Here is an 18,593-nt window from a genome sequence, read left to right on the forward strand (position 1 = left end):
TGAGACCCTCAGAGTGGGAAAGAAGCCTGTCCAAAGTGTGTGGTTGAACTCAAGTTCATACTCGGGGCTGCCTAAGTGCCGCTACCAACTGCTAACCCAGTCTTACTTGTTAATTCAGAGTGGGTACACGCTGTCTAGGGCTACAGGAGCTGATAGGTGCCTTTAATATTGTCCAACAGCACGAGTTGGATCTCCAAAGAAGGAGGGTCAGGAGCATGTTAAAAGTCAGACGGAAGTAAGAGGCCAAGCGGAGGAGGGTCACAGGTCGGGGTGGAGAAGGAAGAGAACACAAACCAATCTCTGTGTCGGCCTATGCTGGACCCCAGGAGCTGCCTGAAACTAATCCTCAAGAGGCTTTAGCATTAGGGACAGGCATAGAAGACTGCCAGACAGAGCAGGATAGGCCCCGCTCTAGTGGTTGGTCTGGGACGCTGGGTGCCTATCGAGAGCCTTCAGACAGCGAGACTGCTGGTTCTCTAGGTTGAAGACAGTCAGAGACGCCCATCCACAAGCCCAGACAGCATGATTCTCTTCAACAATATCGAAGTTTTGTGAACTCTGGGCTGCCCTTGCAGCCTTGGAAACCAGCAGTAAGCCACCAGCAGCGGGTAAAGTGTGCCTTTATCTACCATTTCAGATGAAATGCTCTTCGGATTGTAGAGCTGTGTGTCCGTCACTGTTCTGCTCTTGGCATTGTCTGGCACGCGGTGACAGAGAAGCCTCCTCCATCAGCACAAAAGGCTGAGAGAGTTATCACTGAGCCGGTGACAGCCATGGGGAATGAAATGAATTACCCTATGAGAAATTGATCAGTTGCTACTTTCTGTAACCATTACGCTTGCTTTGTGCCTTGAAGGGTCTCAGTGCCTCTGCCTCTGCCCCTCCACCCCTTCACGTTGGATGACATTTATTCATTTTATGCATCCTGGCTTGAGCTGGCCATCCTGCCTCAATTCCTGTAGCAAAGGCACTGGAGTCTGAGCCACTAATTACCGCAGTGAGGTTTCCTCCCCAAACAGGAAGTCTCTGGCAGAATTGCTCTCTCAGGGCCCTCTCTAACCAAGCATCAGTCACCCCCTCCCAGGCCAGTCCTGTGGCCAGCTGTAGGCGGGCAAGCTGAGAGGGGAGGTGTCCCAGTCACCCACACCCTGGAAGGCCCGTGGCCGCCCTCCTTCTGAAAAACCACAGTCAGTTTGCTGAAGGTGGACACTTCACGGCTCGCAGCAGCAGGGCTGTCTAGGGACTCTAAAACTTCAGACCTCACCTGGAGGCCAGATGTCTCAGTCGCCTGTTGCCACCGGTGGTAAGTCTGGTCAGGGCTCCAAGGTAGCCACCGCATTCACTGACTAGGAGACCACCCTCTGGCCCACTTGAGAGTGTTCCTCTGATATGTGGATTTGCCAGAGTCCAGAGAGAGCAGTGATTTCCAAGGGTTACCCAGCCCCAGGCAGCGAAGAGCACAGTGGAGGGAGGTCTTGACAAAATAAAGTGGGGAGTTGTCTACCTCTCAGGACCCCCTTTTCAGGGGGGATGTTCAGGCAGTGAACACAGGAGCCTGTTCAGTGTGTAGGACTCCAGTTTCCAGATACAAAGCAGCAGCTTTGTGGGTTTTAGTGTGTGTTGCTTAAAAGAAAAAAAAAAAAAAGTTAATGTTCTTGATGTATTTCTGAGGAATGTGGGCCTGTTGGGAATTATAAATTTTACTTAATTGGTAACCATTTCTGCATTGGTTTATCACAGAAATGGCTGGCTGCAAGTAATCGAACTGGATTTTTCTAGAAGGATTTGAAAAGCTAGATGTTTGTAAAAGCCCTATCAATTATTCATCTGCTTTTATTTTGCAAAGTGATGTGGGGAGAAAATTCTGTTTTGTATCAGACCAAACCTATGCACGAGTGTGTGTGTGTGTGGGGGGGGGGGGGAACTGGTTTATGTGCATGAGCCTTGCTTTCTCTTTGGTAGGAACAAAACTGCCTTCTTTTAAAAAACCATAATGATTTTTATGATGTCTAAATAACAATTCCAGGTAGTATTACAAGAAATGTAACAGCAAAATGTTTGTAAGAATCCATCAGATAAGAGACATGCCCGCAGAGAAAACAGAAGTGTGCCACTTAAAATGTGTTTGACTGTCATTAACTGTTCTGTTTTGTTTGGAGCAGAGCCTCCTGTAGCCCAAGCTGGTCTGAACCTTTCGTAACTGAGGATGACTTTAACTCCTCCCCCTCTACCTCCTGTATTGGGATGTGGTGATACTGTGTTCCCCAAAACATTGCGCACCCTAATAAACTTATCTCGGGTCAGAGAACAGAACAGCCACTAGATACAGAGGCCAGAAAATGGTGGCACACACGCCTTTAATCCTAGCTTTCCGGAGGCAGAGATCCACCTGGATCTCTGTGAGTTCAAAGCCACACTGGAAACAGCCAGGCATGGTGACACACGCCTTTAATCCCAGGAAGTAATGGCAGGAAGCAAAAAGGTATATAAGGAGTGAGGACCAGGAACTAAGCTGGTTAAGCTTTTAGGCTTTTGAGCAGCAGTTCAGCTGAGATCTATTTGGATGAGGACACAGAAACTTCCAGTTTGAGGAAACAGGATCAGCTGAGGAATTGGTGAGGTGAGGTGGCTGTGGCTTGTTCTGCTTCTCTGATCTTCCAGCGTTCATCCAATACCTGGCTCCAGGTTTGTTTTTATTAATAAGACCTTTTAAGATTCCTGCTACACTGGGATGGCAAGACCGTTTGTGTGGCTCTGGGGATTGAACCCAGGACTCCGTGTGTGCTAGGTAAGCACTCTACCAACTGGCCTGCATCTCCAGATCTGCCACCAGCTTTAAATGTTTATTTGAGACTGGTGGTCTCTCTTTTCTCCCTTGGGCCATAGAAGTAGGGGCTGGGCAAGGAGAAAGCCTAAAGTCCCCAAGCCTAAGAGAGTAGGAAGGAGCGAGGTCCTGCGACTGAGCTAACCTAGGATGGAGGAGAGTCCTACTTCACAGGAAGGAAACAGACAGGAATTAGAACCTGATGCTGGCCAGGTTGTCATCTGTAACACCCACACACAGAGCTGCTACCTCACCACCCAGGAGATCAGTTGGATGCAGAGATTAGATCAAAGCCACTCTGGGTCCAGGAGGAAGTCCCTTAACCTGTCTGAGCCCTGCTTTATGATGCGCAGAGTGGAAGCAGTGACTGTTTTCTGTAGGTCGTTATCACAACATGTATCTGAGGTCATGATTGCGGCAGTGTAAACTGGCCTCCTCTTCTAATCCCTTCACATTTGACACCGGGGATTTGGGATGTATGGGTTCCAGGTGCTCACAGAGTGCTGGAGTGTGCTGGCTGCCTCCCTCAGTGGCCTTATGCCCCAGGGAAAGCCTGGATCAGGGAAGTCATGTGGCAGAAAAGGGGAGAAGGAGTTGTCCCTGGGAATGCTTTTCTTCTGCATACATAGCAAGGGTGTAATTTTCACCCAGGCTGTGCAGGCGAGCCCCAGCTTAATGATGGCTTGATGTAGGATCTTTCAGCTAAAGGTGGTACAAAAACACTAGCATTCGGTAGAAAACATACTTCAAATTTTGAATTAGGGACTTCTCCCAGGCATTTTAAACTTACAGTATCATCAGTTTACAATGGATTTGCTGGCTGCAACCCTACCCTAAGTCAAGGAACATCTGTGTCTTCAAGTCCTTAAAATGAGCAAGGCTTATGTGTGTCACTTGGATACGTCTGTATGTCCACACATGTGTGAGATTATATATAATCACACTCATGTGGAGTTCTGAGGACTTTCTCAGTCATTGAGGCAGTCTGTCGCTTGAACCAACTGCTTCCCAATTCCGCCAGCCTTACCCGGGGATCCCTGTTGTCTCTGGGATTACAGACAGGCTGCCACTCCTGTCTGATATTTACGTGGGTGCTGGGGATCTGAACTCTGGTCTCTAAGCTTTTATGGCATGCTCTTTACTCCTGAGCCATCTCCCCGGCCCAGAAAGACTTTATAGACGTTATTACTCCTGCCACCTGCCTGAGGGGTGTGAATTATTCACATCAAAGGGTGTTAGGTTTAACATTGCCATAAGTATGTGGGAAGGGATGATGGGAGAGTGTAGGCGTCCCAACTCTAAGGGAAGGTACCTGGCACTGTACACTTGTTCCATCCCTGTGGCAGAAAGCCTAGGGCATCAGAGGACAAAAACATCGATTTTGTCTTAAAGTGCAACTGGGAGGCATTTCCTCTTCCTCCTCTTTAAAAATGAAGGCATGTGTGTTTACTGGTGTGTGTGTGTGTGCTCCTGTATGTGTGCTTGTGTGTGTGCTCACATGTATTTACTGACATGTGTATATGTGTGTGCTCACATGTTTGTGCTGACGTGTGTATGTATTCATACTTATGTGTATTTGCACTAACGAGTGTGTGTGTGCTCACGTGTGTGAGTTGGGGGATTGTATATGGAGACCATAGGATAACATCAAGTGTCATCTTCAGGAGCTCACCAACTAACCCAGACCATCCTGTCTCTGCCTCCCCAGCACTGGGATTACGAGTGCAGCCACCACGATCGGCTTGTATAGGCGTGCTGGAGATCAAGTACGGCGGTCTTCACATTTCTTTACCAACTGAGCCATCTCCCCAGCCCCAGCAGCTGTGCCTTCTGTTGGGCCTTGAAATTAGGAATCTTAGTTGTAAACTTGACTGAACTTGGAATTAGATAATTCTGAAAGCTGCTGCGTACTGCTGTGAGGGATTTAGTTTGGTTTTGGCTGGTTTTGTTTGCTTGTTGGTTTGCGGAGACAGGTTCTCATTATGTAGCCCTGGTTAGCAAAGAACTCACCATGTAGACCAGGCTGTCCTCCATCTCACAGCGACCTGCCTGCCTCTTTCTCCAAAGTGCTGGGATTGAAGGTGTGTGTCAGCATACTAGGCTGAGAGACTCTCTTGATTAGATTATCAAGTCAGGAAGACTCACCCTAACTGTGGGTGGCAGCCCAGATAAAAGGACACTTGCTTTTTGCCTGCTACCCTCACTCTTGCTTACATGTTCATCCTCCACTGATACCAGAACCAGCTTCCTTGAGCTTCCACCATAGACTAAAGACCAGTGGCTCTCCAGGAGTCCTCCAGACTATTAGGGACAATTCTGGACAGCTGAGACACCCAGCTAAGAGACTGAGCAGCTCCTGGATTCCTGGCCTCTCTAGCACAAGGTAGTCACTGTTGGATTACCTGGACCACATCCTGTAAGCCAATCTAAAAATTATCCTGATTCATTTCCTGTGAGGAACAAGTAGTTTAGTGACTCTGTCCATAAAATCTTTGGCCATTTGTGGAAAAATACAGAAAATAATGATGCTAGCCGGGTGACTTCCAGAATCTCTGGATAAAGTCACAAAAGATAAGAATGAACTTAGTGATAAAATTAACCAGCTCCAGATGCGCACAAACGGGCTGAAGTTTGTTAGGTGTGTCCTGGAAGAAATCTCTCCAGCAGCCATAAATTTCAAGTTGCCGAAAATCAAAACCAAGCCCTCATCAAAAGGTTGGCTGACTTGTACCAAAACCTCAAGCCCCAGCCCTGAAGGATATCAGCAGTTTAAGTGAAGTGCAGGTATTGGTTAGAAAGAAACTGGGACCTTGTGGCCCAGGGTGGAGATGTGTGGGAGGACCCTAAGGAGGTCGAGGGCATTGACTCTTCAGATTCCTTCATCTGAGGAAGTAGTCTCCCCCCCATTAGAGGATGTTTCCCTCCTTCTACTTCTGCAGTACTGCCCTCTTCACCTAGGAGAATTACTCCTGCCATGTCTGTAGACCAAGCAATGACCTTCCCTGTAGGAGATGCTGGGCAAGACAGTGCTGCTTCGGTCCCGTGAATCATTTTCTCCACACGTGCAATGGGACTCACGGCTAACAGGCTCCTCAAGGTGAAACCAAGTGTGGTCCATAAAGGTGTGTGCTACACCAACCATTAAAGAACGGGATGACTTTGTTAATCCGTGCAAACAGAAGTCTGGCAAACTGTGTGAGGACGGACTCTAAGGGTGTGGGATAGGGATAGAAGGAACAAAAACCTGGGTCAGCCCGAGTTTGTGGATATGAGCTCATTGAGCAGAGATTCTAGGTTTAAAATGGACTGTCACATGATTAAAGAAAGTGCTGAGCATGAGAGCTCCCATCTCTATTACTCTGGAGGCAGAGGCAGGTGGATCTCTGAATTTCAGGATAGATAGGACTACCTCAGTGGTTCCCAACCTTCCCAATGCTGTGACCCTTTAGTACAACTCCTCGTGTTGTGGTGACCCCCAACCACAACAAAATCATTTTTGTTGCTACTACATTGATAGACCCCAGACCCAGGGTACTACCTTCTCGAGGGGGCGCCCCAAGAACCCAGACTCCAATCCAGTTGATACAACAGCAAGAGGTGTTTATTAATGCAGCTGTACAGTCGGGCTAACTCAGCTCCAAAGAGCAAGAGTCGCGCCTATTGCAATCACATGGGTACTTTTAAAGGAAAAACCCACAAAAGCCATAAGATTACAATTCCCATACAATTTCGTTTCACAAGATCATGGTCTGATCACAGAGTGGGTACAGTCACGTCCGCATGTACATTCTTTCTGAAACCTCAAGGGGGGTATCAGGGCGGAAGTGGAGTTTACACAAAGGTCATAGTGGTCCTTCCTGGAACACTTGCAACTATCCCAGTCACAGTTGAGCACATCTCTTAACAGAAATCTCTTTACATTGTTACATTGTAGCAGGGGTGGTTGAATAATGGCTGGTTGCCTTTGGAACTAGTTTTCTTTTTAGTTCCTTATTCTCCTGGGGCTTGGGGGGGAGGGTGTAAGCCTGAAGGGTTAGGGTCTTTCAACATAAGCGTAATTTTACTACTGTTATGAACCGTAATGTAAATATTAGACATGCAGGATATCTGATAAGTGACCTCCAAAGGGATCCCGACCTACGGGTTGAGAACCACTGGACTACATAGACTGTCTCAAAAAAAGTGGGGGGGGGGGCGGGGAGTTCATTTAATATGTTGCCTGAGTATTTATCAAAAAATGGCCTACTGAGCACGAGCTGGAGATGCCTGATCCTTTGGCTTAGTGCTAGTGAAGGGATTTGGAGGCTTAGGGAAATTGGAATGCTAGCGTAGATCCACTGCAACACCTAATCCTCCGCAGCGGAAGAGCCCACAACCCATACCCTTGACTAGTGCTGGAAGATGCACAGTGGCAGAGGAGTGCCAGCGCATCCGATGAGCTTCACTGATGCTCCCCCCCCCCCCAGGCCGTACCTAAGTGTGGGAGATGCTGCTTTTCAAGGGACACTGGAAAACAGTGATGCAAAGAGATCTTTAGAAGGATTATGTAAACTAGTGCCACTGTCCAGGACTTGAAAGGTGCAGGGGTGGGGGTTCCCACCACATCACCCTTTAACTCTATTCGGTGGTGTATAGGAGACAGACGGGCTATGGAGGATGATGGCTGACTACTGAAAACCTAAATAAGCAGTAACGCCAGTTGCAGCTGCTGCACCAGATGTGGTTTCCTTACTTGACCAGATTAACGAGTCTTCTGGTAGCTTTTTCCCAGTGCTTGTCCATAAGGACCACCAGAAGCAATTCGCTTTCAGCACCAGCAGTACACCTACACTGTTCTTGAGGTATCAAGGGCATATTAATTCTCCAGGCCACTGTGGTGTCATCATCCCTAAGCAGGTGAACCTGGGCTGTATAAAAAAGTTAGCTGAAAAAAAAAAATGCGAGCTGAGGGGCCTGGAGAGACGGCACAGTGATTAAGAGCACTGGTTCCTCTTGCAGAGGACCTGGGTTTGATTCCCAGCTCCAACATGGCAGCTCATAACATTCTGTAACTCCAGGTCCAGAGGTTCTGACACCCTCTTCTGGCCTCTGTAGTCACCTCACACATGTGGTGGACATATATACATGCAGGCAAAACATTCATATATATAAAGTAAATAAGTAAATATTTAAAATAGTAAAAGCTAGCTGAGCATGAGCCGGTGAATAAGTCAGAGTTTTAGCCAACATGCTGCAATCCTCCATCTTCTACCTCAAGTTCTTTTTTTAAAATTTTGTTCATTTTTATTTTATGTGCATTGGTGTTTTGCTTACACGTATGTCTGTGTGAGGGTGTTGGATCCCTTAGTACTGGAGTTACAGACAGTTGTGAGCTGCCATGTGGGTGTTGGGAATTGAACCTGGGTCTTCTGGAAGAGCAGTCAGTGCTCTTAACCACTGAGCCATCTCTCCAGCCCCATTTTTTTTTTTTTTTTTTTTTTTGAGACAGGGTTTCTCTGTGTAGTTTTGGTGCCTGTCCTGGATCTTGCTCTGTAGACCAGGCTGGCCTTGAGCTCCCAGAGATCCGCCTGGCTCTGCCTTCCAAGTGCTGGGATTAAAGGCGTATGCCACCATCGCCCAGCTTCAAGTGCTTGCATAAGTTTATATTCTGACTTCCCTTAGTGATGGGCTGTGACCAGGAAGTGTTACCAAAGAAACCCTTTTCTCCCAGCCTTAGGGTTTCTATTGCTGTGAAGAGACAGCGTAATTGGGGCTGGCTTACAGTTTCAGAGGTTTAGTCCATTATCACAGCAAGGAGCATTACCAGGCAGGCAGACATGGTGCTGGAGAAGGAGTTGAGAGTTCTGCATCTTGATCCACAGCCAGCAGAAGGAGTCCCTGTGTACTGGGCGTAGCTTGAGCATATAGGAGACCTCAAAGCCTGTCCCCACGGTGACACATTTCCTCCAACAAGGCCACACCTCCTAATAGTGACACTCCCTATGGGCCAAGCATTCAAACACATGAGTCTATGGTGACCATTCCTATCCAAACTACCACACACGAGTCTATGGTGACCATTCCTGTCCAAACTACCATACTCCCCAAATTGCTTTTAGTCAAAGTGTCTTTGCTGTTTTTTTTTTTTGTTTGTTTGTTTGTTTTGTTTGAGACAGGGTCTCTCTACATAGCTCTGGCTGTCCTGGACCTCACTATGTAGATGAGGCTAGCCTTGATCTGCCTGCCTCTGCCTCCTGAGTGCTGGGATTAAAGGCGTGTGCCACCATGCCTGGCTTTGCCGAGTCATGCCAACACACCTTATGGCAACAGAAAGCAAAATAGAACAGACTTTTGAGTTTTGTTAGTTGGAGGGGAGGAGATTTGCAGGCAAAAGAGATAGATTCGGAAAACCAAATATGATCCCTGATCTCTGATCAGGGAGGCACTAGAAACAAGGAAGGGGTGCCAGGTGGGGGTGGGGGTTGGGGGATAACAGACATACATCTCCATTGGTGTCTCACCCGCTCAGGACCTCCTTGATCGGCGGCGGAGACTGGACTAACACTTCTTCCACCCCAAATGGTTACTATGCCCTGGCCCAGAAGCTCACAGACATGGAACCATTAGCTCATCATCCCCAAGCCTCCTTCTATTGGTGAAATTATTAAGGCCACTCCACGTAGTTAAAAGGAGATTTATTTAATGGCGTAACTTACAAATTAAGGGATAGGTAGGTCGCGGGGTCTGGGGAAGGTGTATCACAGTCCAGCGGTGTTCTCTGGAGCTCTGCTTTGTCCACCTCCACCATCCAGGGTCCTGGAACCGAGCACGTGTCCGCCGATCCAGATCTCGGGTCCCCAGGCGCCTCCCTTGGCCCCGCCTTGTAGGCGTGACAGTTGCCGAAGTCTCAATGGGGGTTGGAACTTCCAGAACAAAGCTGGAATGGCTACCCACTACATCCTTCCATTATATCCCACAGCACACCTCAAACCTGGTGTTTGATTTTACACTTTGACCAGAGTTATAGGTGTTATTCATTAATCGGCACAATGTTATTCATTAAGCGGCGCTGTTTACCATGAGAGAAAAGCCAAGAGATACAAAGAAACCCACTATAAGAGTTTATTAAGGGAAGGGAATAGGAAAGATGTACATAGGCCCATGGAATGACCATGCAGGAAGAGGGAGGAGGAATACGTGGGACCGGCTTTTTATAGGATTCCCTCCCCGCCACACACACATGGGCTTATGTAGCTATGCCACAAATATGCATAGATTACGTGATCATGCTGTGAGCAAATTATGTGATCACACAGTGCACGGATTATGTAGGACATAAGGCCTACTGAGCCTCTGAGCAAGATGACTGAGCATCTTGCCCGTGCACGCAGTCATGTAGCTGGGGGAGTGGCTAGGAATTCTAACATTAGGAACATAGCCTTTATATTTATTTGTAGTATTTAAACTCACTGTGCAGAGCCTGGGTGGCAGTCAGTTTCTAAAATAGCAGCTGTGGCACTAGGTGACTATAGGGTAGAAACTTGGTAAATTCCAGACCAGTCAGAGACTTTCAAAGGAGGTCCATGGAGCCTTGGTAACCACATCTGAGGTTCCTGCCTTCCACATGCAACCACAGGCAGGGGAGGGGGAGAAATGGAGAGAGAGAGGAGAGAGGGAGGGAGGGAGGGAGGGAGGGAGAAGGAGAGAGAGATCTGTGTTATTTCATTACCAGTGGGATACAGACCCCAGCTAGGTTCTGAGAGAACTGCTAAGACCCACAAACATACCTGCCTGGGGCACAGAATCCAGAAGTTACATTATTCAAAGCAGACATTAATTGAGCACCTACGGGATGCCAGGCTCTGGGTTAAGTGTTGGAGACATATTTATGAGTAAGAAGCAGCCTGTGCTGGGTGGTGGTGGCACACGCCTTTAATCCCAGCACTTCGGGAGGCAGAGCCAGGAGGATCTCTGTGAGTTCGAGGCCAGCCTGGTCTACAGAGTGAGATCCAGGAAAGATGCCAAAACAACACAGAGAAACCCTGTCTCGAAAAGACAAAAAAAAAAAAAAAAAAAAAAGAAGAAGAAGAAGAAGAAGAAGCAGCAGCCTGCACCTGGAGAAAACCAAGAGCCACTCCTGGGATTAATCTTCTGAGTCCTGTGAAAGTGCCTTCTCTGGCCCATGGCAGGACTGGGGAGTAGCTGTATGATCTGGTCCTCCCAGAACAGCTGGAAAGTGTGGAGACCAAGTTCAGTGTCCTTAGGAGTCCAGAAGGAGTGTCTTTTCAGGGCCAGGGGAGGTTCCCCCAAAGACTTTCTGGAAAAAGAACTCGTGACTAGACAGAACAGGAAGAAGTGACGTCATCAAGCTTGAGTCCCAGGAGGAAGGCCTGGAGCTGTCCTTGTGTGTCTTGGCTACCATTTTCGTACCCCCATGCCCTCCAGTCCAGGAGCAAAGCTGGCTGGACCTTTTATTCTGACTTTGCAAATCCCTTCCCTTGGCAAGGAGAGGGCAGCCACAGCCTTCAGGACATGTGGGCTCCAGGCTTTGCAGCTCCAGTCCCTCTCCCCGCCTCATCGCAGGAGCTGAGGCTGCAGACTCAGGTGCTGCTTCTCTGTGGCCTCCAGCCTGGCTGGATTCCGCAGCCCTCCAGGAGCTGGCTGACCCACGAGCCCCCTCCTGGAGCTCCCTGGGCACAGCCAAGCTGGCCCCCCCCCTGGCTCTCATGGTGCCTGGCCAGGCTCTCGTTGAAATCCTGTTGGTTAATATGGATTATGAACTTGATAGGATCTAAAATCACTAGAAGACTGACTGTATTAGCCCTCTGGGCCTGCCTTGGAGGGATTATCTAGATTCTGTTCATTGAGATGGGAAGACCCAGTCCTCAAAAAAAGGAGAAAGTGGACTGAGCACCAGTGTTCATCTCTCTCCTGACTGTGGATGCCACGTGACCGCCGCCCTCTCTTGCTGACACCATCCCTTCCATGGCATGATAGCTTGTACCCTTGAACGATGAGCTGTAATACACCCTTTCTCCCTTGAGTGGCTTTTGTGACATTTTATCACAGCAACAGGAAAAGGAACTAATACAGAGTACACAGTGGACGAGATTCCTCTGAGAAGGCGGGGCAGGACTCAGAGTTGTTGAGCACTGCTCAGCCACAGGGGGCGCTCTGCACAGGAGTTACTTTGTGTAGATACTGTGTGCAGATGGCGAACAAGATGCAGGAGCTGGCTCACCCCCAAAGCTTAGAGCCCCTGGCCTTAGTGCTGATATCAGCACCCCCCACCCCTCCCCGTAACCCCCTGCCCCCCTTCCCTCTCCCAGCCAGCACTGACCCTCACGCTGAGTCTAATGGTCGTGGGTTGAAGTGAGCTGTCCCGATGAGTAGTTGTTCTGACTTTCACTGGTGAAGAAATGAAACTGAACAGATAGGAGGTGGCCATCTGGGTTCTTCAGCCGAAATGCTCAGTCCTTTGGGGACATCCTCCCAGCCAGGGTATCTGTTAATGTCCTGGCCCTCCAGTCTTTGGGACTTCCTAATACCACACTTCTCCCCAGCCTGCTGTGGACCTGGTGACCCACCTGGGGCGGAGGTGGAGAGTATCCAGTTTGCTTCTTTGACTGAAATGCCACCACATCCCCCGTCCCCCTCTCCTCACACCTAAGAGCGGTGTGTTAGTGACCTTGCTCATCGCTCTGACAAAGGAAAGGAAGTTTATTTTGGCTCACAGTTTGGGGATACACACTGTCCAGGTGGGGAACGCATGACCCCAGGAGCATAGAGCATCTGGTCAGAAAGATGGATGCTGTTGTGCACCCCATTTTCTTTTAATTTATTCCAAGCCCATGGGATGGTGCCCTTCACATTTAAAGTGGGTCTCCTCACCTCACTTCATCTAATCTAGAAATTCCCGTACACACGTAGCCAGAGGCTTGTCTCCTGACTGACTGTAGGTCCTGTCAGGTCAATAGTGTTAGTTCCTATCTTCCTGAAGGAAAGAATCCAGTCAAGAGACAGTTTAAACAGAAGTTTATTACAGCTAATCAAATCAAACACTCCGAAGAGAGACTTGAGTAGGCTGTTCCAAGGCAGGGAACAGCCTAGTAGGTTCTTGCTGTGGATTTTTAAACAAATGTTTATGAAAATTTATGAGGTAGGTAGCATATTCATGGAGTAAGATGAATTTTCCTCCCCAAATCATGTCAAACTAGTTATCCCTTTAACATGGGCCAGGGGTAGATGTCCAAAACCACAATACAAGTGGTATGACAATGATGTCAGGTCTTTTGAAGATGCATGTGTAGGGGAGAATGTCCTGGTAGCTGAGAAGCTGAGGATGACCTTGAACTTCTGAGATCCTCCTGCCTCCACCTTCAGAGTGCTGGGATTACCTTGCCCAGCTTATGTGGTACTAGTGACCAACACAGGCCATCAAGCATGTTAGGTGTGCTGTCCAGCTATTTATGATCAAATATAGGGCATCATGCATGCTAGATGTGCTGGCTAGTTTTAAGTCAACTTGACAGAAGCTAGGGTCATTTTGGAGGAGGAAGTCCCAGTTGAGAAAGTGCCACCCTCAGGTTGGCCTGTGGGTGTAGCTGAAGTTTTTTGAGACAGAGTTTCTCTGTGTAGCTTTGCGCCTTTCCTGGAACTCACTCTGTAGCCCAGGCTAGCCTCGAACTCATAGAGATCCGCCTGGCTCTGCCTCCTGAGTGCTGGGATTAAAGGCGTGCGCCACCACTGCCCTAGTTCTTCTATCTTAAATTAACCCATTTCTATAAATCTATACTCTGCCACGTGGCTTGTGGCTTACCCGTACCTTTACATCTTGCTTCTCATGGTGGCGGCTGACAGTGTCTCCTCTGCTCTACCTTTCTCCTTCCTCTCTGTTTGGATTTTCTGCCTGCTTCTAAGCAGCCTTGCCATAGGCCAAATGGCTTTATTTATCAACCAATCAGAGCAACATATTTTCACAGCATACAGAAAGACATTCTCCATCATGTGGGCAATTTCTGTGGGGCATTTTCTTGATTGACATGGAAAGGCCCACCCCTCCCTGGAGGTAGCGTCACCCACGGGCTAGTGGTCCTGGTGCTATAAGAAAGCAGGCTGGCCGGGCAGTGGTGGCCCACGCCTTTAATCCCAGCACTCGGGAGGCAGAGGCAGGCGGATCTCTGTGAGTTCGAGGCCAGCCTGGGCTACCAAGTGAGTTCCAGGAAAGGCGCAAAGCTACACAGAGAAACCCTGTCTCGAAAAACCAAAAAAAAAAAAAAAAAAGAAAGCAGGCTGAGCAAGCCATGAGGAGCATGCCAGGACGCAGTGTTCCTCCACGGCCTCTGCTTCAGTTCCAGCCTCCAGGTTTCTGCCTTATGCTCCTACTCTGTCTCCTGTCAGTGATGGAGTGTGATGTGGAACTACAAAGCTGATATAAACCCTTCCCTCCTCGAGTTGGTATGGTGTTTATCACAGTAACAGAAAGGTACCTAGGACCCTAGGGGAGTACTTTACTGAGCACACCCCAGCCCCTTTCCGCAGCTCTTCCCTGAACACCTACCACAGTGGCCTTCAGAGTGAGACCCGTGGACTTTCAGGCCCCAGTGTTCCGAGAGAGGAGCTCTGTAGTGGGTTCCAGAGCCTCCGCAGATGCCACTGTGACTTAGCTGGCATGCCAGGAATGGCGCTAAGTCCTGGGGTCCCCAAAGTAAACTGCACTGAGTTCCCACGTTGAGAAGACTACCTCACAGAACAGAGGCAGTCCTTTGGGGCCAGGGAGGCACAGACATAGCAGTTGTGAGCCAGGGATCCTGGCAGGGAAAGGTGGACTGGGCAGGCCGCGGTGGAAGGACTGTTGCTCCACTCCAAAGCTTGCTGGTGCCCTGCCCATCTTCCTACTGTGCCCTCACCCCAGGCTCCACTTCCCCCTCTTCTGAGAGTCTCTGGCAGCAGCCTCTCCTTCCTTTTAGCTGTCTCTGTGTTTGTTTTCTCTTACACAGGGTCTTATGTAACCCAGGCTGGCCTCAAACTCACTGTGTAGGCGATGATTACCTCACAGTTCTGATCCTCTTGCCTCTGGGATTATAGGCATGCACCACCACTTCCAGATTACTGCCTGGGGGTCAAACCCAGGGCTTCTTGCATGCTAGACAAGCACTCTGCTGACTCACCACATCCCCACCCTATTCCTGCCCCATTAAGCTGGCTTGAGATGAAATGCATGTGTGCCTTCAGGCCATTATCTTGGAGCACAATTTTAGAAAACGTGTCCTATTGGTTTGAGTGAATCTATTTCTGCTTAAGAACAGACAAAATGGAGGGTTCTGTTGTTGTTCGTTAGATTTTTAAATTCTAGACAGAGGAGTAAAATGAAAACGTTAATTTAAGAATCTCAAAGACCGGACTTCGTGGCATATGCCTTTAATCCAGGCCAGCCAGGCCTACTCAGTGAAACCCTGTCTAAAAGTGGGAGAGAAGCCAGGCGGTGGTGGCCCACGCCTTTAATCCCAGCACTCGGGAGGCAGAGCCAGGAGAATCTCTGTAAGTTCAAGGCCAGCCCGGTCTACAGAGCGAGATCCAGGAAAGGCGCAAAGCTACACAGAGAAACCCTGTCTCAAAAAAAAAAAAAAAAAAAAAAACAAAAAAAAAAAAAAAGTGGGAGAGACAGACACAGAGAGAGACACAGAGAGAACAGAGCTGAGCCTTTCCCATGGAGTATCGTGGCCCCTTCTTAGGGGAGAGGCTGGTTCAGACAAAGTGAATTTGCAGTAGACTCCTTCTACTGCTGGGTCCTAGAACTAGACCTCAGGTTGTCAAGTTTGGTGGCACATGCCCTTACCCACTTGTATGCACTAGTGTCCAAGGGGACACAGCAAGGGAACTGCTGGGACGCCCGCTCTATTAGGGGAAGACTTTCACTGTGAATAAGAGAGAAAATACCCAGAGGCGTCTGGAAATGTCCAGAGCGGAGAGAGAAAGAAGTAGACTGGACCTGGCCAAGCTGTCTTTGAGAGCAGTGATAGAACGATGGGGGGGGGGGGGGGGGAATCATGAAGATTATAAGGAGGATGAGTAGCTGGGGGTAGGGAAGCCCATGAGCTGGAGTGGGCCCCAGAGTTTAGGGGAGGGAAGAAAGGCCAAAGGGGGCTTTGAAATATACAATGGGTACCGGTGAGTGGAGACTAAGGAGTGAGGGAGGAGGGAGTCTGGAGACCAGTATGGGCTTTGACATGCAGCCACAGGTATACATCAATGGAGAGCCACATGTACCTTCTGCCAGAGGCAAGGAAAAATGTCTCCTTTTAAGGGAACAGGAACCCATTTCACAGGTTCCTGGGGAATGCTGGCTTTTATCTAACTGCCAGAAATTCTCCTATAGTCCAGCTTGAGCTCATTTCTAGACATACGGAGGACCTGAGATCTAACATTACTGAGCCACCTCATCAGGCCCCACATCATGTCTCATTGGCCTGGGACTTACTGATTTGGTAATGTTAGATGGCCCAGGGAGCTCCAGGGATCACAAGTGAGCACCACTGTGATAGTTTGAATGTATTTGGCCCCCTGTAAACTCACAGGGAGCGGCACTATTAGGAGGTGTGGCAACGTTGGAGGAAGTGTGGTCTTGTTGGAGGAGGCTGGATGACACTGGCCTTTAATCCAATCCTTGAGGCTGGAGGGCACACCTTTACTCTGGGCCACACCTTCTGTTGGAAGTGCGTCACTGTGGGGGCGGGCTTTGAGATCTTTTTCTCAAGCTCCACTTGGTGTGACAGTCAGTTGATTTCCGGTTGCCTGTACTGATGACGTAGCACTCTCAGCTCCAGCACCACCTCTGCCTGCACACCACCACGCTCCCTGCCATGACGATCATTGACTGAACCTCTGAAACGGTAAGCAAGCCCCCTCAATTAAATGTTTTCTTTATAAGAGTCGCCGTGGGAGCCGGGCGGTGGTGGCACACGCCTTTAATCTCAGCACTCGGGAGGCAGAGCCAGGCAGATCTCTGTGAGTTTGAGGCCAGCCTGGGCTACAGAGTGAGTTCCAGGAAAGGTACAAAGCTACACAGAGAAACCGTATCTCGAAAAAAAGCCCCCCCCCCCCCAAAAAAAAAGAGTCGCTGTGGTCATAGTGTCTCTTCACAGCAATAGTAAACAACCACCACGCTGGCTTTTTACATGGGTGTTGGGTATTGAGCTTGGGTCCTCTCTCTTGCAAGGCACAGTATTTAATTGACTGAGCATTCTCTCCAGCCTCTTTAATCCACCTCTTAAATGTCCTTTCTCCTCATGGCCCGTAAAGGGGTTACATTTCCATGTGAGTTTCAGAGGGGACAAAGCAGATTCACACCGATGGGAGGAATGAGATGCAGTGTACTTCCTGGAAGAGTTGCAGCTGTGTGCCACATCCAGCTGCACGGCCTTATTTAAACCCTAGGCCTTACAGTGAACAGCAGAGAATATCTGGTCCCTCCCGCCCGGAGCGTATTTCCACTCTGGGAGCCATGGAGTGGCCCCCAGACCTCAGCACTCATACACAGATCCATCCATACCACCCTGGAACGGTGGACTTCGCAGTAGAAACGAGCCACAGGGCCAGCCAAGACCAGGGATGCTGTTGAGCCAAGGGCGGAGTTGAGTCCCGGGGACAATGGCCCCTCTCCAACAGTTAACTGTGGCTGTTGCGAAAGTTTGGCTTCTCTGCAGGTCATGGGACTTAGAGGGCTCAACTAGGTAGAAAACAAGGAAACAGCCTTGGAATGCAGAGACAAATGCATCCCAGAATCCAGGCTCAGCCTAATGCGTGTTTACTCTTCAGTCACAGAAATCATAGTCCTTGGAAACCGTTTCTTTAAAAACAAAAACAAAACTTGTGTGTGTGATACCTGAGCTTAAACCCAAAGTCTCTGTGCTGAGCAAGCATATAAAAACTTTTTTTTTGTTGTTGTTGTTTGTTTTTTTGAGACAGGGTTTCTCTGTGTAGCTTTGCGCCTTTCCTGGAACTCACTCTGTAGTCCAGGCTGGCCTCAAACTCACAGAGATCCGCCTGGCTCTGCCTCCCAAGTGCTGAGATTAAAGGCGTGAGCTACCACCGCCCGGCTAAAACTTTTAAAATTTTTATTATTTATTTTTTATTTTTAATTGTGTGTCTGTGTGGGTATATGCATTGAACACAACACCTGTGGAGGTCACAGGCATCAGATTCTCCTTTTTGTTGTTGTTGTTGATTTGTTTTTCGAGACAGGGTTTTTCTGTGTAGTTTTGGTGCCTGTCCTGGAACTCACTCTGTAGCCCAGGCTGGCCCTGAACTCACAGAGATCCGCCTGCCTCTGCCTCCTGAGTGCTGGGATTAAAGGCGTGCGCCACCACCACCCGGCCATCAGATTCTCCTTGAGCTGAAGTTACGGGTAGTTGTGAGCCAGGCACTGTGTGCTGGGAACCAGATTCACACATCTCCAAAAGCAGTGCAAGCTCTTAACCACTGAGCCCCCTCTCTAGCCTGTATTTTGCATATATTCAGTTTGCATATATTGTATATATTTGTTTTTTTTCCGTATATTCAATTGCACAGCTGTCACCCCAATCAATTTTGTAGTATTTGCGTCACTATGAAAAGAAACCTGTGCTGGTGAGCTCACGCCCCATTTTCTCCAAAGCCCTCCTCTGCCTGCAACCACTAATCCGCTTTCTGTCTGCGGATCTGCTGGCTCTCGGTGTCTCACACGGATGGAGTCAAAGGATACATGGCCCTTCCCACTGCCCTCCTCCTAAGCATCTGCTTCCATGTGTTC

At 48.9% G+C, this 18,593-nt stretch overlaps 1 protein-coding gene across 1 annotated transcript in view; it reads left to right on the forward strand.

Annotated features, from left to right (window-relative positions):
* Positions 1-1,192: 1,192 nt before the first annotated feature.
* The window catches only part of Steap3 (STEAP3 metalloreductase), a 43,422-nt gene continuing 26,021 nt past the window's right edge, over positions 1,193-18,593 (forward strand). Inside the window, exon 1 of the mRNA XM_059280402.1 lies at positions 1,193-1,303. Within this exon, the coding sequence (XP_059136385.1) occupies positions 1,276-1,303 (28 nt within the window). The 5' untranslated portion in view covers positions 1,193-1,275. The remainder of the gene's footprint in view (positions 1,304-18,593) is intronic.

Source organism: Peromyscus eremicus, chromosome 15, assembly GCF_949786415.1.
Source record: "Peromyscus eremicus chromosome 15, PerEre_H2_v1, whole genome shotgun sequence".
Taxonomy (NCBI): domain Eukaryota; kingdom Metazoa; phylum Chordata; class Mammalia; order Rodentia; family Cricetidae; genus Peromyscus; species Peromyscus eremicus.